This window comes from Podarcis vaucheri (assembly GCF_965113315.1).
Source record: "Podarcis vaucheri genome assembly, chromosome: 2".
Taxonomy (NCBI): Eukaryota; Metazoa; Chordata; class Lepidosauria; order Squamata; family Lacertidae; genus Podarcis; species Podarcis vaucheri.
Window position 1 is genome coordinate 126,800,452 of NC_138760.1, and position 25,154 is coordinate 126,825,605.

At 46.2% G+C, this 25,154-nt stretch overlaps 2 protein-coding genes and 2 long non-coding RNA genes across 5 annotated transcripts in view; 2 read left to right on the plus strand and 2 right to left on the minus strand.

Moving 5' to 3' along the window:
• LOC309527466 overlaps nt 1–25,154 on the minus strand; it is a 98,118-nt gene that overhangs the window by 62,308 nt on the left and 10,656 nt on the right. The gene's annotated exons all lie outside the window — the stretch shown is intronic.
• LOC309527443 overlaps nt 1–25,154 on the plus strand; it is a 74,418-nt gene that overhangs the window by 36,945 nt on the left and 12,319 nt on the right. The window lies entirely within an intron of this gene.
• LOC309527365 (uncharacterized protein) lies at nt 1,631–10,800 on the plus strand. Of its 2 annotated transcripts, XM_082214156.1 has the most exons (7): nt 1,631–1,773; nt 3,713–4,227; nt 4,891–5,017; nt 5,549–5,640; nt 7,480–7,597; nt 8,024–8,888; nt 10,552–10,800. In XM_082214156.1, exons 2-6 carry the CDS (start codon nt 3,811–3,813, stop codon nt 8,851–8,853), a joined length of 1,584 nt encoding a protein of 527 aa, XP_082070282.1. In that variant the 5' UTR covers nt 1,631–1,773; nt 3,713–3,810; the 3' UTR covers nt 8,854–8,888; nt 10,552–10,800. The 2 variants fall into 2 exon arrangements, with proteins under 2 accessions (XP_082070282.1, XP_082070281.1); XM_082214155.1 differs by lacking the exon at nt 10,552–10,800 and having other exon boundaries at nt 8,024–8,892.
• LOC309527266 (E3 SUMO-protein ligase ZBED1-like) lies at nt 11,029–24,831 on the minus strand. The gene is made up of 6 exons (XM_082213936.1): nt 24,802–24,831; nt 24,176–24,259; nt 20,630–20,722; nt 18,860–19,083; nt 15,275–15,744; nt 11,029–12,941 (listed from the first exon to the last, which is right to left on the minus strand). Exons 3-6 carry the CDS (start codon nt 20,703–20,705, stop codon nt 11,036–11,038), a joined length of 2,676 nt encoding a protein of 891 aa, XP_082070062.1. The 5' UTR covers nt 20,706–20,722; nt 24,176–24,259; nt 24,802–24,831; the 3' UTR covers nt 11,029–11,035.

A 25,154-nucleotide genomic window follows, 5' to 3' on the forward strand; every position in this document is an offset into this window, starting at 1 on the left:
AAGGATTGGTTCTCAGGTGGCTGACTGATCCGCTCGGGTGGATGGATGCACATAGACCCCATTGGGGTCTGAACTAGTGGCAGTGATTGCTGGCCATTTAGGGAAGTGGGTCTGACTTGGCATGATATGGCATCTTCCTGAGCTCCTGATGTTGGAAGACCCCAAGGGAGACAAAAGCCCTTTTGACAGCACAGAGTTGAGGTCATTCGCTCCCAATAGAGGAGGATTTCCCAAACTTGAGCCTCCAGCTGTTTCTGGACTACAGTTCCCATCATCCCTTACCGCTGGTCCCTCTAATTAGGGACGATGGGAGTTATGGTCCAAACAGCTAGAGGAGACCCAAGTTTGGGGAAACCCTGCACTAGATGCAGGAAGCAACAACAACAACAGCAACAACTTATTTATACCCGCCCATCTGGCTGGGTATCCCCAGCACCTCTGGGCGGCTCCCAACAGAATATTAAAAACACAATAAAACATCAAACATTAAGAACTTCTCGAAGCAGGGCTGCCTTTTGATGTCTTCTAAAAGTCAGATAGTTGTTTATTTCCTTGACATCTAATGGAAGGGAGTTCCACAGGGTGGGTGCCACTACTGAGAAGGCCCTCTTCATGGTTCCCTGTAACCTCACTTCTCTCAGGGAGGGAACTGCCAGAAGGCCCTCGGAGCTGGACCTCAGTGTATGGGCTGATCGATGGGGGTGGAGACGCTCCTTCAGGTATTCAATAAGTTGATGCAGGTGAAATGAAGGCTACCAGTGGCTACAGATGGGCGGCATATAAATAAGGAAGTTATTATTATTACTGTTATTATGACTACTACTATAACCATGGGGGCTGAACTCTGCTGCTCCACTGTGCCAGGGCTTCTTTTCCTCCCCACAGGAATTTTTATTAACATTTTCACAATAAAATAAAATTATATCTAGAAAAAATGACATCGAAAAGAAAGAACAAAAGTAAAGAGAGGAATGCAAAGGACTGAAGAAAAAAGAGAAGAAAGACAATAATAATAATAATAATAATAATAATAATAATAATAATAATAATAATAATTTATTTATACCCCATCCATCTGGCTGGGTTTCCCCAGCCACTCTGGGCGGCTTCCAACAAAACACTAAAATACAATAACCTATTAAACATTAAAAGCTTCCCTAAACAGGGCTGCCTTCAGATGTCTTCTAAAATTTTGGTACTTATTTTTCTCTTTGACATCTGGTGGGAGGGCATTATTATTTAGGTATAATAAAACAAATAATATAATGTAATGTAATGTAATGTAATGTAATATAATATAATAATATTGTGTGTGTGTATCCCTCTGTGTGTTTGTTCTATTATTTCTAGAGGGGTACCCACACACATTATTGTATTATATTATATTATATTATATTATATTATATTATATTATATTATATTATATTATATTATATTATATTATATTATATTATATTATATTATATTATATTATATTATATTATATTATATTATATTATATTATATTATATGTGTTTGTTTTATTATTTCTAGGGGGGATCTCTCCCCCCCCCCCATTCTAATTAAACCCTGCGCAACGGCTTCTGAAGAGTTAAAACGAGGCGGCCTTCGTTTCCTAGAGAGGACGCGAATGTGGCGAGGAAGGGAGGTCCGGGGTCGCGAGGTCCTCCGGAGCCACCGCTCTTCCCTCCTGCCCAGTCCCCCCCCCCAGTGCGCATGCCTGGTCCTTCCCGCGGCTTTTTCTGCCTCTTCCCGAGGGGCTTCGGGGACCTGGTGAGCTCCCGCGCACCCACCTCTTCCGGCCCCGGTGCATGTGGGTGCCGGGGAGCCCCAGGGCTGCAGGGAGGAGGGGGCATAGGGAGAAGGGGGGCAGGAGAGGAGACCCCCTGGGTGGGGAGATGGGCGGACCCCCAGCAGCAGGCAGGGGCTGAATGGAGGGGGAGAAGGAGGGAGTCCTTGGTTTATTGGGGGGGAGGAGAGGAGATCCCCCAATAAAATATTTCATAGAATTGTAGGCAAGGAAAGGGACTCAGGGGGAATAACGCAGCGATAACAAAAATAATAGTAGGTAAAGAAAATCGCACTGGTGGAGGGAAGTACTGGGCTGCGGGGCAGGGAGGCGAAGGGGTTAATTGAAATTGCTAAAGATTGGTATAGGATTGAAGAGATTTTAATTTTAATAAAGATTCTACAGTGTTACATACGCTTCAGGTTACAGACTCCGCTAACCCAGAAATAGTGCTTCAGGTTAAGAACTTTGCTTCAGGATGAGAACAGAAATTGTGCTGCGGCGGCAGCAGGAGGCCCCATTAGCTAAAGTGGTGCTTCAGGTTAAGAACAGTTTCGGGTTAAGAACAGACCTCCAGAACGAATTAAGTGCTTAACCTGAGGTACCACTGTATAAGGAAAGCAGATAGCAGCAAGAAATATCAAGCAAACGTAAGGGACAGGAGATCAGTGTACAGTGGTACCTCAGGTTACAGATGCTTCAGGTTACAGACACCGCTAACCCAGAAATAGTACCTCGGGTTAAGAACTTTGCTTCAGGATGAGAACAAAAATTGTGCTCCGGCAGCAGCGGGAGGCCCCATTAGCTAAAGTGATGCTTCAGGTTAAGAAGAGTTTCAGAACCTCCAGAACGAATTAAGTTCTTAACCTGAGGTACCACTGTAAATGAAAACATGAGACTTACGTTTTTAACATATGATTTTATTTTAGTTGTCTATTTTGGAGTTGTTTGTTGTAAAGAATGTCTATTATGTGAATACAATAATAAAGGATTTTTTTTTTTAAAAAAAGGAAAGGGGTCCAGGGGTCATCTAGTCCAACCCCCTGCAATACAGGAATAAACTCAGCTAAAGCATCCATGACAGGTGGCCATCCAATCTCTGCTTGAAAAACCTCCAAGGAAGGAGAGTCCACCACCCTCTGAGGGAGACCGTTCCACTGTCAAACAGCTTTTGCTGTCAGAATGTTTTTCTGGCATTGCCATTCAAATTTTGTCGATTAATAATAATAATAATAATATTTATTTATACCCCAGCCACGCCAGCTGACACCAATAAAATCACAGTAAAAACATAATAAGGGGGTGGGACCAATTTAAAATACAGCTTAAAATGCAATTTAAAATGCAGCCTCATTTTAAAAGTAGCCGACAGATCAAGACCATAAGAGGAGGGAAACATAAGGGTCCGACTGAATCCAAACCAAAGGCCAGTGAGGTGGGGCTCACCTGCCCACACCCCAATATTTTATTCTAGTTGGCACCCCTGGCAGTTGATTCACCTGGGTGCCACCTCCCTACAACACCCACACCAGAAGGCCAAGCTTCTTTCTCTCTTCCAATAAGTCAGGAAGCCTTTTCGATGTGCACTGTGGAATCACAGACTTGCAGAATTGGAAATCATCTAGTCTAGGATTCTTTTGCCCAACGTGGGGCTCGAACCTTCGACCCTGAAGGTTACATACGCTTCAGGTTACAGACTCCGCTAACCCTGAAATAGTGCTTCAGGTTAAGAACTTTGCTTCAGGAGGAGAACAGAAATTGTGTTCCGGCGGCGCGGCAGCAGCGGGAGGCCCCATTAGCTAAAGTGGTGCTTCGGGTTAAGAACAGTTTCAGGTTAAGAACAGACCTCCGGAAGGAATTAAGTACTTAACCCGAGGTACCACTGTAATAATTTGCTAACGGAACTGTGTGTTGGATTTGCAGGACTTGGAAGCACCTCTGGGAGTTGCCCTGAGAGAAAATTAGCAATAAAGGGACAAGTCCCTTTGAATCTTTTGGGGGCATTCCAGCAACATAGATCAATGATGGAAGAAGATTCAGGTGAACCTGAAGCAGGAAGGGGCCCCCAAACCACCAAGACTGGGAGCAGTGAAGAATTCTGGGGGGAAACCATGGAGAAGAGATTGAGGGAAGAGGACGCCCTCAGCTCAAATGTGCAGCAGCAGCAGTTCAGGCAATTCCACTACGCAGAGGCCAAGGGTCCCCGAGAGGTTTGCAGCCGACTCCACCATCTCTGCCGTCAGTGGCTGAAGCCAGAACTTCACACAAAATCTCAGATCCTGGACCTGGTGATCCTGGAGCAGTTCCTGGCTGTCCTCCCTCCAGAGATGGAGAACTGGGTGAGGGAATGTGGAGCGGAGACCAGTTCCCAGGCAGTGGCCCTGGCCGAAGGTTTCCTCCTGAGTCGGGCAGAGGACAGGAAGCAGGAAGAGCAGCAGGTAAGAAAATTTAATTCTAGGGCTAAGAATTCCAGGCAAGATATGCTTTTATGTACTGAGCTGAATCCTAGAACAATAGGATCCAGAATGCAGCAGTCTGATTGGTCCGCAGGAGCCACCCAATCCAGCTCCAGGTGGAAGTGAATCAGCGACCTGATTGGCCTGCAGGAGCAGCCAATCAGGCTCCTGGCTGAAGTGAATCAGCAACCTGATTGGCCTGCAGGAGCAGCCAATCAGGCTTCTGGAGGAGGTGAATCATGATTGGCCAACAAGAGCAGCCCGGAATTAGCCAATCACGGGGGCCCCGTTGTGTAAATAATGTATATATAGCTAGATGTTTTGGGGAAAGTTTCATTCATTGCTACTATGAGCTGGAATAAAGAGCATGAAATTCACACTCGACTCCGAGTATATTTTATATGCTTAAGTGATTTTATTAATTGCCCAACTCATTTTGTTTTTGTTTTTTTCCAAATAATAATTCCACCCCACACACACTATAAATAAATTGGTCAGTTATCCCCACTATAAATAAAGTGGCCACTATAAATAAAATGGTCAGTAGAGATCATGTTGATAAGGCAACTCACTTTGTGAGTTTGTCCAAATCTCTTTTCTGTTTCTTAACCCCAATCCCTCTTTCGATCTTCCTTGCTGTTTCAGGTAAATGGTATGTCGTCAGAAGGGACCAACGATTTCCATGAGGCAGAGAAGACTCTCTTGGACGCCGGAGAGCATTCGCTGAGACAAGGGACAGCCCAGGAGGAGGACAGGGGGGCCTCCTTGCTGGGTAAAGATTAACCTCTTTATTGTTGATGCAAGGAATTAATGGGATTCTTTTGGTTCTGCTGAAACTTAAGGAGGCAGGATACTTTCGTCCAATTAAACAACAGGTTTATTTTAATAGAACTGAAATATAAAATGCACATGAATGTCCACACTATAAATGTTATGTGAGATATTTTGTAACGTCAAGGTGTACTTAAGATTTGTGTCACTTAACCTCTGAGAATTTTTTTTGCTACTGACCAATGTTTTTTTTAAAAAAAGTAAGTTTCTCCATTTCTGCATATTCCATAAGTTTATGTATCCATTCTTCCTTTGCTGGGACTTCTGCTTCTTTCCATTTTGGGCAAGTGAAATTCTTGCCTCTGTAGTCACATACGTGAATAAATTTCAATACAGTTTAGGTAGTTCTGTCCCTATAATTCCCAAGAGTTATCTGTTATTTTAAACATTCTTTTCATTTCATTATATATCATTTCCCAGTAAGCCTTAAACCTTACTACAAAATCCATGGATTTTTTTGTCCTGATCTTAGGGATCTTCTTGTGGAATGGAATGGTGCCTGCAATATCTACTCAGCCATCTCTTGGTGCTGGAGGTGAAACAGCTGGTGTGACACCTGACCAGGTATGGAGACGGACCTCTGGGAAGAGAGTCTAGGGGCTGTCAGGGTGTATTTCCCCTCCTCAACTGCTTGGGTGCAAAGAATTCCTCTTTCCCTTTCTTCCTGCCAAAGCTGCCCACCAGGAAGACCGGGGAAGCCACTCAATTCAGTTTGTGTTCTACAGGAAATAATAGCATCATAGAATTGTAGAGTTGGAAGGGACCACGAGGCTCATCTATTCCAACCTCAGGAAGATGGAGCCATCCCATATGTGCTACCAGCCTCCTTTCCTTGACTAGTGTGATTTGAAGGTCTTAGGTAAAGGTAAAGGGACCCTTGACCATTAGGTCCAGTCGTGGCTGACTATGGGGTTGCGGCGCTCATCTCGCTTTATTGGCCGAGGGAGACGGCGTACAGCTTCTGCGTCATGTGGCCAGCATGACTAAGCCGCTTCTGGCGAACCAGAGCAGCGCACGGAAACGCCGTTTACCTTCCCGCCGGAGCGGTACCTATTTATCTACTTGTACTTTGATGTGCTTTCGAACTGCTAGGTTGGCAGGAGCAGGGACCGAGGAATGGGAGCTCACCCCGTTGCAGGGATTCGAACCGCCGACCTTCCGATCGGCAAGTCCTAGGCTCTGTGGTTTAACCCACAGCGTCACCCACGTCCCTTTAAGGTCTTAGATATATAATAAATGTACCAACCAAGCACGTACATAGATCAGCACAGGAAGACTGACCTGAAAATATTTTTGATTCCCAAACTGACCAAATGTTTTCCCTGCAAGGAGGGCGTGGGGTCAGGGAGCCTTCCCATTGTCTCAGGAATTGAGTAATCAGCATTTTAATGGGTGACAGACTATCATGGGTGACAGGCTATCAGGAAAGACAGTCAGGAAAGGCAAACAGAAAAACAACATTAAAATTTCTGCTGTAAACCACCCCTTCTGTGATGTATGTATGATGATGTATGGAGGGGTGGTCTTGAACTCCAGGGCAGGGAATTTAAAATGTCTGTATAAGGGTGGACACACCTGGGTCCTTTCCTGCGTGTGAGGGGAGCACCCTGTTGCAACAGAACAATAAAGATAAGGCTTACGAGCTGCTTTGCTTCTCAATATTCTCTGGTTGGCCTCTGTTATTTTCTCCTACCAATAGGAAACCTACGTAAGGAATCTATATGGGCTCTAGGACAGTGTTTCCCAAACTTTTTTGGGCAACGGCACACCTGTTTACTGAAAAAAAATCTCGCGGCACACCACCATTAAAGCCCCGCCCCGTGACGTCAGCGCGCAGCGTCACGCCGGGAGGGACGCACAAAAGTGAAAGTTTTTTCCCTCCCCCTTGCCGGGGAACCTCCAAGCTTTGGGGGTGGGAGGAGGCAGCAGAGCGAGGGACTGAGGGACGGCGGCAACTGAGGTGGCGGCGGCTGTTGTGGTGGTGGCGGCGATAGCGGGCGGAGGATGGGGCGGCGGCGGGGCTTGAGGAGCCGGGAGTTGCTGCTGCTATTGTTGCTGCTGCTGCCCGGACATGCCGGCCTCCTCCTCCTCCGCTGTCTCGCGCTCCTCCCTTTTGCACGCGCTGCCCCGCCGCTCGGCACCACCACCGCGGAGCCGCCCCCGGCTCGACGCGGATCCTCGCCGCCGCCGCCTCTCACCGCCCGCCTCGCCCGCCTCCCTCCCACGGCACACCAGCCAATGTCTCACGGCACAGTAGTGTGCCGCGGAACACCGGTTGGGAAACACTGCTCTAGGATACCCCATAAGGAAAAAGGGCAGATTTTGTTTACAACACTAGCCATCCGGATTTTGCTGGTAGGTAACGTTTACGATAAAGAGGAAACTGTTTTCTTTCACTTTTAGAGTCCAGTGTCCTTTGAAGACGTCGCTGTGTGTTTCTCAAATGAGGAGTGGGCTGTGCTGGATTCTCACCAGAAAGTTCTGCATAGAGAAGTCATGGAAGAGATCGTTGCCTCTCTCGGTAAAGGGCTTTGCTTGTTTTTATACAGTATTTTGTTCTGTGAACTGCCTTGAGATCTTACAAGGAAAAGCCGTATATAAATTTACAGTCATACCTCGGGTTGAAGTTGCTTCAGGTTGAGCATTTTCGGGTTGTGCTCCGCGGCGACCCGGAAGTAACGGAACACATTACTTCCGTGTTTCACCGCTCGTGCATGTGCAGACGGTCAAAATGACGTCACGCGCATGCGTGGAAACAGTGAATCGCGACCTGCAGGTGCGTGTTGCGTTTACTTCAGGATGTGAACAGGGATGCCATTCATATCCAGAGGTACCACTGTACTAAATAAATAAATTTAATAATAAAACAAGTCTTTTCAGTTTCTCTTTTATCAGAAGCATTGATTGAACTTGTTCAGTGATTTGAGACTCCCCATTTCTTCCTCAGGCTCTAATTGCCACAGAAACTTCCGCCGGAGTCCTGCCATTACTCCCTATCAAATAATTCACACCCAGGGAAATCCGTATCAGTGCTTGGAATGCAGAAAGAGCTTCAGGCAGAAAATAACCCTCATCCGCCATCAAAGAATTCACACCGGGGAAAATCCGTATCAGTGCTTGGAATGCGGAAAGTGCTTCAAACAGAAGATCACTCTCACCCATCATCAAAGAATCCACACAGGAGAGAAACCATACAAATGTTTGGAATGTGGAAAAGACTTCCTTCGCAGTTCTTACCTTACTTCCCATCAGAGAATCCACACAGGGGAGAAGCCGTATAAATGCTTGGAATGTGGGAAGAGTTTCACGAGGAAGAGAAGTCTCACTTCTCATCAGAGTATTCAGGCAGGGGAGAAACTATATAAGTGCTGTGCTTGTGGAAAGCAGTTCTGTCATGTTTCGTACCTTACTTCCCATCAGATAATCCACACAGGGGAGGAGCCCTATAAATGTTTGGAATGTGGGAAGAGCTTCCATCACAGTTCTCGCCTTACTTCTCATCAGAGAACTCACACGGGAGAGAAACCGTATCAGTGCTCAGAGTGTGGGAAGAGCTTCACTCGGAAGAGGAACCTCACTTCTCACGGGAGAATTCACACAGGAGAAAAACCGTATCAATGCACTGAATGTGGGAAGAGCTTCCGACACAGGCTGCACCTTATTTCCCATCAGAGAATTCATACCGGGGAGAAACCTTATCAGTGTTTGGAGTGTGAAAAGGGCTTCTACCTCAGTTCTAGCCTAACTCGCCACCAGAGAATTCACAGAGGTAGATAGGCACGTACTTCCACATGTGGTGGACTTGTATAAAGGTAACTGTTTTTTGGAAATGTGTATTCTGATCATTTCCGAAACATTTTCAATGACCCACAAATGGCACTCCCCCCAAATTTTGAATGGAGTTGGGGGTGTATACAAAGATTTTTTGGGGGGGAGGGGGACCATGGCAGCTGCCCATCTAAGACGGCCTGTAAGACAGAGTTGTTCCGCCTGGCCTTTGGCTTGAAATCAACATGATCCCCTCCCCCTCTTTCTTTTTTCGTTTCTCCTCCTGTGATGGAACTCCTATTTGGGGACTTCCCTGGCTTTTTTCTGGCCCACGTAGGACCAGTCTGGATAGTTGGCCTTGATGAAGAATTTGACGTTTTCATCCCCCAAAAAGTTTTTGATTTGAGTTTCCGTTGAAATGAGGCTGCATTTTAATGTTTTAATGTTGTATTTTAATCTTGTTTTTTAAGTTGTATTTCAATCAATTTGTTTTTATATCGGTTGTTAGCCACCCTGAGCCTGGTCTTGGCTGGGGAGGGCGGGGTATAAATAAATACATTATTATTATTATTATTAATTATTATTATCTAACCATTGTGGGAGATCAGAAGACATCCGATGCCAAATTTGGGGACTCACACTAACAGAGAAGTTAACAAATGTGTGCACTTTGCAACCCATGCTCAAAAGATTCATCTTATGAAACGCTCTGCTTTGTTACACATATAGCTTCTAAAGAAGTTGGTTATCCCCTCTTCGTGGTGCAGCAATAAAACTACTAGCGCATTTGCAAAGCTAACCTGGGTCCGGTATGGTTTCAAGTTGGACTCCCAACTATGTGTTGAGATTCCTGCATTGCAAGGGTTGGACTAGATGACCCAAGAGCCCCTTCCAACTTGCATGATTCTGTGAAACATACATGGCCTTCTCTGCGCGGGGTATCCTAGGTTAGTTATCTTTCCCACCCTTAGTATCATCTGTGGTGACAGCAGTCACGAAATTAAAAGACGCCTGCTCCTTGGGAGAAAGGCGATGGCAAACCTAGACAGCATCTTAAAAAGCAGAGACATCACCTTGCCAACAAAGGTCCGTGTAGTTAAAGCCATGGTTTTCCCAGTAGTGACGCATGGAAGTGAGAGCTGGACCATAAAGAAGGCTGATCTCCGAAGAATGGATGCTTTTGAATTATGGTGCTGGAGGAGACTCTTGAGAGTCCCATGGACTGCAAGAAGATCAAACCTCTCCATTCTTAAGGAAATCAGCCCTGAGTTCTCACTGGAAGGACAGATCCTGAAGCTGAGGCTCCAATACTTTGGCCACCTCATGAGAAGAGAAGACTCCCTGGAAAAGACCCTGATGTTGGGAAAGATGGAGGGCCTGAGGAGAAGGGGACGACAGAGGACAGTGTTCTCAAAGCTACCAGCATGAGTTTGACCAAACTGCGGGAGGCAGTGGAAGACAGGAGTGCCTGGCGTGCTCTGGTCCAGGGGGTCGCGAAGAGTCGGATATGACTAAACAACAACACCACCAACAACAAGTGATGAAAATTAAAAAGAAGTAATGTTAATGAACAAGAAGTACGCATTGTGTTCAGAATCTGTGAGCTGGTTTCTGTTTTGCACCTCGCCCTTCATATTATTGTGTTTATTGTTCTTTTGTATATATCTGAGTTGTATATATCTAAGTTGTTTTCAAAAATTCACACAGGTGGAAAACTAGTGTGTGGAGTGTGTGGACTGTCATATGACTGTAAGGTGAGAGAATGTTCTCTAAAATTTTAATCACATTACTAAAAAAGAAAAAAAGCCAATTCGGTGTCAGGCTTTTAGATATTCAAATATGATTCACTATTGAGTCTTAGTTGAACATGCATACATCCTACAACACCAGTTACTTGATTGTTACTTTACTTTTCTAAACCAGGGCAAAACTGAAAGAATGGAATGGATATTTTTTTACAAAACAAAAGATGGTCAGACAAAATTTATATTTTTATTTGCATATATATTTTATTTTATTTGCATTTATATTTATATTTATTTATTTTATTTCTTCTATAAACCAGGCCAAACCAGAAAGAATGGACAAAAAAAAATATTAAACAAAAATATACAATTTTTTTTGCAATGGAAATTTGAATTTCTTTTATAAACCAGAAAGAATGGACAACATTTTACGGAGCAAAAAAATATTACTGAATGAAATTTATATTTTTTGCAAGGAAAATTTGCATTTCGGCGTTCTCTGGCAAAAGAGACACCCTTTGTCTTTGAAGAGCATGGCCAGCCGTGCTGAACACGCTTTCGGATGGCACACTTGTTCCTGGGATAGCCAAAAACTTCTTTGCAAGCACCTTCAACATCGGAAAGGAAGCCTCATTTGCCTTCCACCACGTCAGAGGGCATTCATCGAAGCTCACTCGCGGCATAGCCATATACTCATTGAGCTCTTTTTCTGCTTTCGATGCATCATCCGCCAACGCCTCTTCTGCCTCTAAACCGAAGATTTTTGCCAACGTCCTTTTTCTGGGTGGAGGAGGGCCAGTACTGGGCTCCGTCGAAGCAGCACGCAGACTCCCTTGCAAGTCCGCCATCATCTTCACGGCCTCCTGCCTGACAGCCTCAGGAGCTTCCAAGAAACGCAGACGAAACCTGGGGTCGCACAACGAGGCCAGGCCTAAAGTGGTTGCGGTGGGGGCGCTGTCGTACTTTTCCGACAGCGCACCCAAAATTTCACGTTTAATGTCCTTCAGCAGCACACTGTCTCCCTGCTCGGGCTGGAGACTTTTCTTAATTTGCCTGTAAAGAGGCAGAACAGACGAGGCCGTGACGTAACTGCTTCCGCTTAGAGTCGTGGTGAGGTCCTCTAACACGGTAGCTGCAGACACAAAGTCTTGGACTGCCGAGATGTCGTCACCTTCCAACATCAAATGTCTTTTAGACGGATAATCCATAAGTGCCTTGCACAGCGGGAGCTGGTTTTTGAGAAAACTTCGGCACAGCTTGAGCAGACTGCACCACCTTGTGGGACAAGCGCTTGGCAAACCCACCTTGTCCATCTCAAGCATCTCCTGAGCTCTGGTGAGGTCACGCCTCATTTTCCAGCTACGGCAAATACTGTTTTGTAGCCTTTTCAGCCTCCTGACTGCCCTTCTCAGTTGCGTCAGGTTCAGAGCTCGGTTCACCCCATCGTTTATATTGTGACCGAAGCAAGAAATGTGCTCTAAGCCCAGCTGCCAGACCGCTCTGAGGATATTGGCGCCGTTATCCGTCGTGTTGCAAAATACGTTCTTCATGTCGATGCCCCACTCAGACAAGGCGTCTCTGAGCATTTCGCAAAGAACGGCTGCGCTGGGCTCCTTCCAAAAATGTCTACAGGCCAAGCAAGCGTCGGTCAACTTCCACTCGTCCGAAATGAAATGGACCGTCACTGCCACAAACGGAGCACCGGCTACAGACGTCCAGCAATCAGTTGTGACGGCCAGTTCAGTCTTAGTTAGCCTGCATATTTCTCTCTTCATTTTCTCCACCGTGTCCTTGTACAGCTTTGGAACTCCTGCGGTAGCGAAGTAATTTCTACCGGGCAAGGGATATTTCGGTTTTAGAGTGTTCACCATCTGGATAAATTTGGGGTGGTCCACTGTGTTGTAAGGCTCCAGGCACGTAGCCAGATACTCTGTGATCGCCTGAGTACAAGAGCTCAAGCTCTTAGGATTGAGCGGCTCAGAATCTGACACGGTGTTTTGCTGTTCACTAGGACTTTCTGCAACAGTTACTGCAGCACTCGCTGATGCCGTCTCAGCCGCCGGCTCCATGGCATTTTTATGCGAAGGGACGGAAACGTCTCTGGACGAAGAAGGCAGCTCCCTAAATTCCAGAGGGTGTTTGAGCTGGAGGTGTTTGCCAAGGTTGGAGGTGTTTCTGCCTTTTGCGGACACCGAGTGCGAACATATTTTGCAAATAGCGACACCGTCGGACACCGTGCGGCCGCTCTCGTCGGCAGGCAATCCAAAATGCACCCAGAAAGGACTCTTTGTTTTTCGCTTGTCTACCAAATGGTGGTATTCGGGACATTCCAGAGCACGGGGATGAGGCGGGCTGGAGACAAATAGAGGGGGAACATTTTGAACGAAAATAAAACTCAAAAGCCGGTGCATTTGATTTACGAAAATGTACTTGCCGATAGCATGCTTCAGCTACACCTTTGCAGATTTCAGGACAACATACTAATACCAACGTCAGTATATGAATACTGATATATTGATGTTAATATATTAATGTAAATACATTGTTGTCAATATATTAATTTGTTATCAATGATAACAAACGTGTGAGAAATCAAGGGGGCGAGGGGAGAATTGAGAAGAGTTCTAGGGTAGGGAGTGGGACTGTTGAACATGCACCACTGCCTTGCCAGAGAAAGCTCCGTGGATTATTTTATTTTTTTCTTTAGTATTTTGTTACTTTTTAAAGTTTTGCCTGAGGTATGTTGACTTTCAAATGCCTGAGTTTTGCTGCACTGCAAGATGCCACTGGCTGCATTTTATTTAGTGGATTTAATTGGCTGGCCGGGCCTTATTGTGCCAGTGTGGTGTAGTGGTTAAGAGCGGTAGTCACGTAATCTGGGAAACCGGGTTCGTGTCTCCGCTCCTCCACATGCAGCTGCTGGGTGACCTTGGGCCAGTCACACTTCTTTGAAGTCTCTCAGCCCCACTCACCTCACAGAGTGTGTGTTGTGGGGGAGGAAGGGAAAGGAGAATGTTAGCCGCTTTGAGACTCCTGAAAGGGAGTGAAAGGCGGGGTATCAAATCCAAACTCTTCTTCTTCTTCTTCTTATCTGTTTTAGCATCCACAAGGCTACATTTTTAGTAGAAGTCACCCTCACACTGTTACATTTATTTGTTTATTTGTACTCCTTTAGCTGCTTGCACTTGTGCTGCATTTTGTATTTTAGTTTTAAAGGTGCGGTTTTTATTTTTATTATTATTATTCCCGCTGCCCAATGAACTTAAAAATCCCTATAGAAGGGACTGCCATCTCTCTCTGGGCTGTCTAGAATTCAGGCTACACAAAGCTTCCACTATTCTGACTAATGACTATTTACAATTTGCTTGCCAAGATATATGAAAGAGGTGGTGAATAGCAGACCCTCCAATTGTCCCTATTCTCCCAGGATGTCACCTTTTTTAGAGAAGCTGTCCCAGTTTCTGATTTTATCCTGGAATGTCCCACTTTTCCTTAGAGGGCCTCCATTTTCATTGGAGAAATGTTGGAGGGCGTGGAGTTATCCGACCCCCCAAGCCATCTGAAGGCAATCCTGTATAGGGAAGTTTTTTTAAAAAATGTTTAATATTTTATTATACAGTTGTACCTTGGGCTCCTGAACGCTGCAAACCCGGAAGTGAGTGTTCCAGTTTGTGAACGTTCTTTTGGAACCTGAACGTCTGGTGAGGCTTCCGATTGGCTGCAGGAGCATCCTGCTGCCAATCAGAAAACACACTTTGGCTGTTGAACGTTTTGGAAGTTGAACGGATTCTGTCCAGCTTCCAAGGTATGACTGTATATTGGAAGCTGCCCAGAGTGTCTGGGACAACCCAGTAAGATGTGTGGGGTATAAATAGTAAAAATATTGTTATGGAATTGGACGTCCCTATTTTCATCGTAGAAATGTTGGAGGATATGGATTGTCCTGAATTCTGTATTGTACAGACTGGCAGTATGACTGAAAAGGAGTAGCACTGGGGGTGAAAATGGGGAGAGTAACAGGGTGAGACACACTTGGAGGGAAAGAGAAGACTCTCGAATGCCAGAGCTAGGTAGGTAGTTGGTTGTGGTTTTTTTTTCTATTATGAAGCAACTTGAAGGCCCTCAAGCATCTCAAGAGTGTATTTATGCAATCAATTATTTTTTGGGGAAAAAAACATTTTTAAAAATCAGAGACATCACCTTGCCAACAAAGGCCCGTATAGTTAAAGCTGTGGTTTTCCCAGTAGTGATGGTTGGAAGTGAGAGCTGGACCATAAAGAAGGCTGATCGCCGAAGAATTGATGCTTTTGAATTATGGTGCTGGAGGAGACTCTTGAGAGTCCCATGGACTGCAAGAAGATCAAACCTCTCCATTCTTAAGGAAATCAGCCCTGAGTGCTCACTGGAAGGACAGATTGTGAAGCTGAGGCTCCAAGACTTTGGCCACCTCATGAGAAGAGAAGACTCCCTGGAAAAGATCCTGATGTTGGGAAAGATGGAGGGCACAAGGAGAAGGGGACGACAGAGGACGAGATGGTTAGACAGTGTTCTCGAAGCTACCAGCATGAGTTTGACTAAACTGCGGGAGGCAGTGGAAGACAGGAGTGCCTGGCGTGTTCTGGTCCATGGGGTCACGAAGAGTCGGACACGACTAAACGACAACAACAATTTTTGAAAGTACATACCTGTTCTCCACTTCCTGGCTATGCTTCCTGGAGTGAGTATCACAGCCAGTGTCCGTTGGCTCGGCACCATTGACTCTGCCCAGCTCAGCCAGCTTCAGGCAGTTCTCTCTGTGCTTTGCAGATTCCTCATGAACCTTCGTCTTTAAGGAGATCTGTTTCATGTCTGCCACTCCAGTCCGTGCCCAGGGGACAGCGCCACCAAACAGCAAGCAGGGAAAGCACAGGAACGCATTTTTCGAGGTGCTCCCGCAAAGCCACTCCTTCCGGTCGTACCAGGCCCTGCTAAACCTCCGGGTGACCGGCTTGCCTTTCTCCAGCACGGTTTGCACAATGCTCAGGTCGGGGCGGTCGGGACCGAGCTCTTTAATGCAGCGTTGCTCAGCCAAACTGCGCTGAGGAAAGGGATTTTGCAGAAGGGCTTCCACGCTGTTCACCTTCACACAGTTGCAGGAAGATCTTCTGCCACAGGTCTGAAAAACAGTTTAGAAAGAATGAATTGTCGTACCAGACTGTCCTTTCTCAAGCTGGATCACACTCTGCCAATTCAGGTAGGTAGCCGTGTTGGTCTGACGCAGTCAAAAAAAAATTAATTTTATTTTTTAAAAAAATTGTCCAGTAGCACCTTACAGACCAGGCATGTCCAAAGTCGGTTTCAGGGGCCTAATTCGGCTGGCTGGCTGGTTTAATCCGGCCCCTGTGGCAGTTTATTTCCTGGGGTAAAATCCTAAAAAAAGCTCAACAGCTTTGGTTGGCCCCCACGGCCCTTCGCTTCATCAAATCTGGCCCTCTTTGAAAAACGGACACCACCGTTATAGGTCAACTAAGTTTGTTCTGATATAAGCTTTCATGTGCATGGTATCTGAAGAAGTGTGCATGCACACAAAAGCTGATATACCGGAACAAACTTAGTTGGTCTATAAGGTGCTACAGGGCAATTTTTTATATATTTTTATTATTTTTATTTTGACACTGCAAATATTAGACGAAACCTTAAAAAGAAGGCAGCTGACTGTCAGCCCTGACCAGTCGTTTGGCGCTGATGGCAAACCCGTTTGAAGGTGTGCCGACATTGATAATGGACACTGACGGCGAGCCCAGCTTTGTCTGCAGATGCAGTTTGGATTCAGACCTGCCAATGGGCATTTTGTCCCATGAAGCCCCAGCACTTAAGTCCGGTGCTCAAAAGCTTGTTGTGACGGACGGACGGACCCAGAAACCAATCAGGAGAGAGTGAGCTGCAATTAAGCAATATGTAAGTTGTTTACATACATGAAAGTGAAATGAAATCCATGAATCCAACCACAGGCAGCAGAGGAACCAACCTGAATGGCAGGTTGCCAGGAACGGACAAGACAAGGAAAAGTCCTTGCCATCTGTTTTTATTCAATATTCACAGAGAGAGGCTTGGGAATGTGGCCTCTGGGAATAACAGTGTTGCTCCGAGTAAGTCTCCACCCACCCCTCTTCCCTTCACGCATCATCACTACAGGTGCTGATTGTCAGGATCATCCTACTCGTGTGTAGGACCCCGATAGAGACACATTCCCAAATGGCATGTTCTCTCCCTCCTGGTCTGTCATTCAGGAGCTTCAAAAGCTTTCTCCAGCCCAAACACCACAGCGACTGATTCCAAGAGGCGTCAGCACACTTAGGAACAGCAGAGTGTTAGCAGTTTGCACAACAAACTCAGTAGCACAGGATTTTGGCTAAACTACAGTGGTACCTCGGGTTAAGTACTTAATTCGTTCCGGAGGTCCGTTCTTAACCTGAAACTGTTCTTAACCTGAAGCACCACTTTAGCTAATGGGGCCTCCTGCTGCTGCTGTGCCGCCAGAGCACAATTTCTGTTCTCATCCTGAAGCAAAGTTCTTAACCCGAGGTACTGTTTCTGGGTTAGCAGAGTCTGTGACCTGAAACGTATGTAACCTGAAGCATATGTAACCTGAGGTACCACTGTAGTCCTACATCACAGAACACAGTAGCACAAAACATCCTGTCTCCATCACTTCCCACTATGCGGAATGAAAACATACACTGTCATGTGATAGACAACAAGCCCATGACTGCAAGCACGGAGCAAGAATCCTAACACTGTATGCGCCTTCTGCCTTTGAGCTCTTTGCTCTCCTACTTTCAAGGCCCGCCATGTTCTGGGAGAGGGGAGGTCTGGAATGCTTTCTAAAGACACTGAGTCCGTCAGCTGTCGCTCCCCTATTGCTGCTGCTTCCTCCTCTTCCTCTCCCATTATTTCCCAGCTTTCCCCCTCATCTGTCTCTGAGCAGTGAGCTCCCTCAAACCCCTGTTGTAATTCTGAACTGCCTCCTTCTTCAGTATAAGGATCAGACTGGGGAGGCATCTCCATCATTCTTTCTCTGCCCAGTCTCTGACACTGCCCTGGCCAGGGCCCCCGATGCCTTTCAACATATCAGAAGCGTTGGCCTCCTGAGCTTGTGTGCCATGCTGTAAGGACTTGACGACAGCCATAGCTGCGAGAACACTAATTGCCAAAAAGTGGGAAAAGGAAACAATACCGACAAAAAATGAGTAGCCAGATAAATTATTTTACTATATTGAATTGGATGACGCTATGTGAAATATATTATGGGAAACTGTGGGAACTTTTAAAAACTCATGCAACCCTTTGTTCTGGGCTTTTTCTTCGTTTTTTTGTGGAAACCATGTTGCAACAATAAATAGACTAGGCTTCCTAACCAGCTACTGTTTTGCTTCAATCTGCCTGGTTGTGTTCTCTTGCTTGAACCTGAGCAATTCTGAACCCGCAGAGCTAGACCCTAGTGAGGTTGGGAAATGGTTTAAGTACCGCACCCCAAGATTTTGTCCTCATCACCTTCACAGCACTTAATTTAGCAGGTCTTCTGGCTGATGAGATGAAGGAATTCTTAATGACAGCACCTCTTCCCCCACACCCTCCCAATGGAGGCTGATACTAAATATCCAAGTGAGTTCATACCCCAAGACCATTTTTTGCCCTGAACTATGTTCTTATTATTGGGACGCGGGTGGCACTGTGGGTTAAACCACAGAGCCTAGGACTTGCCGATCAGAAGGTCGGCGGTTCGAATCCCCGCGGCGGGGTGAGCTCCCGTGGCTCGGTCCCTGCTCCTGCCAACCTAAAGTGGCTTAGTCATGCTGGACACATGACCCGGAAGCTGTACGCCAGCTCCCTCGGCCAATAAAACGAGATGAGCACCGCAACCCCAGAGTCGGCCACAACTGGACCTAATGGTCAGGGGTCCCTTTACCTTTATGTTCTTATTGAAACTGTTTCTATACTCCAGATATTTATGTCTTCTTTTCCCCTGCTGGTGAATGAAGCTTAAAGTCTCCAGCCGTCTCTTCAAACGGCTTCTTCTCTTCAATGTGCAATAAGATTTGCGCTATAACCTTCCAGTCCAAACATTAAACTAGTTTCTCTTCTCTCTGGATGCTTTCTTGAACAACAAGAGCCCATTTTTTCACGAAAGCTCCTCCTATAATATGTTATACTGCTTCTCCCCTATGTGTATTATCCATACAATAAAGTTTTTGTTGCAAATGACACTTTTCAGTCAACTTATAACTTACTCCCAGCTTGGGACGCTTGGCTCTTTTTGCTGACACTTTGGGCTGTATCGAACAAAGCTGTTCTGGTGGCGGAAGGTTTTCCGCCTGCACAATGGAAGGTTCCTCCTCTCTCTTCACCTCACAAATCGGTTCCAGGGCTTCACCCAACTCTCCAAACCAGATGTTCAGGGGACGCAAGGGGCAGTAGGAATCTACTTCACTTTTAATCTCTGGATCTTTACTTCCTGGAATCAAAAAGAAAGGAAGCATGTGAGGAACTGAGTCTCTAAGGAGAAGGAACCAACCAAATTCACAGCTGTGTAAAAGATAGCAAAGACATCACCCATGCAAATATTCAGTGGGGAGGCAGAACCTGCCATACATTAAATAAACCGGGCTGATATTTACTAAGGTGTTGTTTTAAGTTAGCTATTCAAGGGCGGAATATTGGTTAGCAGGAACTGTTGGGAATTGATGACTGTGTCACCCACTGGAACCAAAAATTCTGTCATTTTCTGCAAGAACCAACCAAACTTCCGGAAAGGAAGAGAGTTGAGGCTGGCAGAAGTCTACAAAAAACAAACACACTATTATCAGGGAACCAGTTCAAAAATCACCTGTCTACAGAGGACCTTAACTCAGGTGTGAGGAACTATGTCCCTCCAGATGTTATTCCCAGCTCACATCATCATTGATCATTTGGCCAGCTATGACTGGAGGGCCACAGGACCCTCGTACCTACGGGACCACCTCTCCTGGTATGCCCTGTGGAGGACCTTAAGGTCCATAAATAACAACACTTTGGAAGTCCCGAGCCCCAAGGAGGTTAGATTGGCCTCAGTCAAGGCCAGGGCCTTTTCAGCTCTGGCCCTGGCCTGGTGGAACACCCTACCTCAAGAGATCAGGGCCCTGCGGGTTTTGACATCTTTCCGCAGGGCCTACAAGTCAGAGCTGTTCTGCCTGGCCTTTGGGCTGGACTCAGTTTAAACCCTCTCATTTATTTTTTTGATGGAACCCCTTATATGGGATTTGCATATAAATTTTCCCTCGGCTCTTTTTGCTGGCCCATGTAGGACCGGCATGGATAGTTAGCCCTGGTGAATATTTGATGTTTTCTCCCCTTATGGCTTGGATCTATAGGCTACCACTAAAAAGAGGCTGCATTTTAAGCTGCATTTTAAACTGTATTCAAACTTACATTTTAATCAACTGTTCTCTGTTTTGTTTTGGGGGTTTTGCTTGTTTGTTTTGTTTTGTTTTGTTTTTAATGTTTTTACTGTACTTCTATTCAGTGTTAGCAGCCCCGAGCCCAGTCTTGGCTGGGGAGGGCGGGGTATAAATAAAATCTTATTATTATAATTATAATAATTATAATAATTATTATTATTCACTTCTCCTTGGAATCCTTGTCATTGTGAGAGCTGCTCATTTTCTTCCTGATGTACCAGCTCACAAGAAGACTTCTTCTCCTGCCCCAAGAGTACAAGGTCTACAGAAGCGCCTCTGGGCAAGGAGTTTTGCCAAAATATTTTTGGAAGTCCACAAGATTACTGTGCACCAGACAACCATGGGCAGCCGGTCCCTTGGGGCGAAAGGGTCACTGCCCCACAAACCTCAGCCTGCCTGCCTTCTCCCTTACAAACTGCAAGGGAGTGGCTCTGCCCATCATTGGCTCTCGCTTGGCTCACCGCTGGGTCCCCCTCCATGCTGCCCTGCCAGTCTCAACGGGCACCAGACACCACTGCAGAAAACCTCTAATTTCCAGGCAAGGAGGAGCACATTCACAATTACCTGCTGCTGAGCATCCTTCCATGCAGGGCAGTATAACCAGCTCTTCGAGCCAGCGGATGAGGTCCGGCCTGGGCATGAGAGGGTCTCCTCCTTCTTGGGAGAAAGGAAAAGCAGACCTAATTACCGTATTTTTCGCTCGATAACACGCACCTGACCATAACACGCACATAGTTTTTAGAGGAGGAAAACAAGAAAAAAAATTCCGAATGAAACAGCGGATGTATCATTTTTGTGCTTCATGCTGTGGCCACAGACATGTGATTTGACGGTGAGTTTGGGGTAGCCCAATGCAAATATCCTGAGAATCCATGCGGATCTGTGCTTTGTAACCACGTTTTTGCACCATTGCAGCCCCAGGCAACAGTGGGTGCGTGATTTTTTTGGTGCAGGCTGTAGCCATGGACATGCTATGTGATCTGATGGTGAATTTGGGGTGACCCTATGCAAAGATCCTGAGGATCCATGTGGATCCGTGCTTTGTAACCACGTTTTTGCACCATTGCAGCCCTGTTTTTGCATCAGATCATTGCTATGTGATCTGATGGTGAATTTGGGCTGACCCTATGCAAAGATCCTGAGGATCCATGTGGATCCGTGCTTTGTAACCACGTTTTAAGTGGGGAGGGAAGGAAAAACATAGAAGGGACAAGGAGCACCGAGAGGGGTGTGCGGAGAAGCAGCTGGCTAAGAATGCGGGAGAGGGATTTTACCGGAGGGAGGAAAGGAAGGCAAACGTTCCCCCCACGCACCCACCCAAGCCAGCCAGCTCTCTCTCTCCCCCCCCCCCACCTGCATGTTGCAGCACCGGAGCACGAGAGGAATTAGAAGGAAGGACGCTCTGCTTTCCCCTCTGCTTGCCTGGAGGGGAGGGGTTTTCTCTGCTCTTTGTTCCGTTTGAGCAAACACAGTAACAAACAGAAGAGGGTGGGCAGTAAGACCCTGAGGCAGAATGCAGGAAAGCAGCAGCTTCCTCTTTTCAAGGCTTCCCTTCTCCGGAGGATTGATATTTGCCTGATTTTTGCCTTCACTCGCACCTCTCGGCTCCAGGGACCACACATTCGCTCAATAACACGCACAGACATTTCCCCTTACTTTTTAGGAGAAAAAAATCTGCGTGTTATAGAGGGAAAAATATGGTACAAACACATTTCCTTCTGAAACATCCCCGTTTTCGTCTCCCACACCCTGTTCTTGGCAAGAGGAGGAGGTCTCTCCCCCCCCCCGGTACTTGGTTGCCCACCTGCCCATTGCCCAGTTCAGATTTTTGGGGAAGGGCCATTGCTCAGTGTGGGAGCATTGGCCCCACGAGAAGAAGCTCCCAAGTTTAATCCCAGGGCTGAACACAGAGCTAGGTAGACCAATGGTCAGACTCGCCATAAGGCAGTATGGATATGAAGAGAACAATACAGCCTAGATCAGACACGTCCAACTCTCAGGAGACTGTGATCTACTCCTGGTATAATAAGTCTAGCAGTGTTCTACCTATTGCCATCTTTTTAGGGAAGATTTACCAGAGTTGTTGAGCTTTATTTAGGGATGAAGGACCAGAGAGTTGAGCTAGATGATCCTCAGGGTCCTTTCCAACTCTATGATTATAAACATGATACGATAACCTTTATTGTCCTTGTCCCACACAGATCAACGAAACTGAAAAAATCTACATCAGACATTCAAAAACCAACAAGCCTGCTATCCCAGTCTGGTTAACCCCCTAAAAACTCTGATACCCCATAATTAGATACAATATACTCCCATAGAGACTACCTTACACTGCGTTTAAAACCAAAATCGCATTTGGATAGAAACTGTTTCTCAGGCGGCTAGTCGTAGTCTTTATAACCCTGTACCTTCTTCCAGAAGGCAGAAGCTGAAAGAGATCATTTCTGGGGTGCGCACTATCCTGTGCTATCTCTGCAGCTTTCTTGTGACACCTGGAAGCATAGATTTGATCCAAGGTGGGAAGAGTGCACCCAGTTATTCTCTCCGCAGTCTTTACAACCCTGGACAGCATTGTTTCCCCCCTGACCGTGCAGCTCCCAAACCACACACAGAGACCCTAAGTTAATACACTCTCAACAGTACAATGGTAAAATGCCATCAACAGGTCCTTTGAGAGATTGTTTTTCTGGAGGCTTCTCAGAAAATATAACCTCTGCTGTGCTCTCTTCATCAGGTCTTTGCTGTTTTCTCCCCAGGTTAGGTCATCTCTCAACTCCATTCCAAGAAATCGAAACACCGAGACCTGTTCCACGCACATCCCCTCAATAATGAGTGGCTGAATATTCAATTTACATTTCCTAAAGTCCACAATAATCTCTTTTGTTTTCTTTAAGTTTGGGAGTAAGTTATTTTTCCTTCGCCACGCCCCCAACTGCTCAACTTCCTTCCTATAAGCCGCCTCCCCCTCTCCAGCCGTGATTAAACCAACCACCGTTGTATCATCTGCAAACTTAATAATCTTATTACTGGGGTATTTGGGGCTGGAAACCCCTGCAGAATCAACATATAACTTCAGAGCATATGCTGTCTCAGCAGATATCATACCATCCTGCCTAGTTGCATCCCTCTCTTGCTAGTAAACTTTAACAACAACATCATTAACCCAGAATGGCCATACCGAATGATCCCTGCTGTTGAGACTCCAACACTATACAGTCGCACCTCGGCTCCTGAACGCCTGGGGAGTCAAACGTTCCAGTTCCCGAACAATCGAAAATTGGAAGTGAGTGTTCTGGTTTTTGAACATTCTTTTGGAAGCCGAACGTCCGACGGGGCTTCCAGTTGGCTGCAGGAGCCAATCAGAAGCCGCGCTTTGGTTTTCGAACATTTCAGAAGTTGGATGGACTTCCGGAACGGATTGTGTTCGACTTCCGAGGTACGACTGTACCTGTTTGTATTTATATCTTTAATGCTATTTTTAATATAACGTTTTGCCTTGCTTGAAAACCCATGCAATGATGACCAGTTACGGCAGGTGTGCTATTCTCCAAAATAAACTGTGAGTCCAGCAATGAAGAGTGAGAAATCTCATCTCCTCAGTGTCTTACGAACTAAAGGGTAGAGATGTCCCTACCCAGGGAGGTCACATTCCTATAATTTTCCAGCATGATTTCCTTGTACAGAGCCTTCTGCCATGGGTCCAGGAGTTCCCACTCCTCCTTCGTGAAATGTACGGCCAATTCCTCAAAGGACACCAGACCCTGAAAAGTAATAATAATAATAATAATAATAATAATAATGCCCTGCCCATCTGGCTGAGTTTCCCCAGCCACTCTTCACTCCTCACAAATAATCCTAAAGAAATGGGTGTCAATCTGCCTGCTTCACCCACAGTGCAGGTAAAGAACTTTTGGAAATATTGTACAAGAGCCAAAGCTTAAAGAGCGCTTTGGATGTCGAAAAAGCAAAAGATAGAGCCCATAACCAAAGAGGAACCCAAACTTTTCATTCCAATGCATCCCAAAGCATCATACAAACTAAAGTTAAAAGTAACATAACAGAACATAACAAACACAGCATAAATCATAAATAGAATATCTCACCTACCTGAGCTGACCGCAGAGCAGCCATTTCTTCTCTTTTCGCAAAGAGAAGGCCTCCTGGAAGGGGTCACTGAGCTTCTTCCACGACCTGTGGGGACGGGTTGTGGGGTGTGAGAGGGACAAGTAGGGTTGGAAGATCTCTATCCTTTCCCACCTTTCCCCCCACTTTAGTTCCACCACAGTGTGGAAAGGTAAAAAAATGACATAACATAAATTCCTTGTGGCCCACGAAGCTCACAGCCCAGAGGACCTTGCAGGGTGCCTGCTTGGAAAACTACAGTTCCCCCAGGGATCCTTGCAGAGAAGTCGGGCCCTTCGAAAAGGTGCATTATTTCATGGGTGTTTCAATGCACAGGGAGGGTCTGCCCTACGCAATGCAATATGTGGGGGAACCACAAATGATCCAGCCAGCAGGAGGAGCTGAGCACACCTACTCCTGAGGAATTAATTAATTAATTGATGGATGGATGGATTAATAACAATAATAATTGCTTGCAAGGTGGTGGGAGGGATTTCCCCCAGCTGGGCTGGTGAGAAGGGGGTTGGGGGTGGGATAAGAGGGGGTTCCCTTTCACCCCTTCCTCGCCCCCCTGGAGGCCTCAGCTGCTGCCTCACCCTCCTAAGACTCACCCTCAGCGCCTCCCCAGCAACAATTGGGGAGGATTTTGGGGGTAATTGGGGAGGGGGAGGAAGGAAGAGTCGCAGGGTGGGCGTAGACACTTCCGGGTTCCCAACGGCAGCGGCTAAGGGTCGTCCATGTGCGGGGCAAGCGGGAGTGGAAATAGGCAGGAGTGGGAGGAGAAGCCTTAAATAAAGCAGGAGGGATTCGAAGGTTCCAAATTTTTAACCCTTCCCCGCATCTGCTTTGGAATAATCTCTCCCTCCGGCCGAAAAAGTATAATGGCTGGATAATGGCTATATTTGAAGCCATGCAACCAGCAAGGAAATGTTGGGGGAGTTTCGTGGATGGAGAGCTTGTAAAA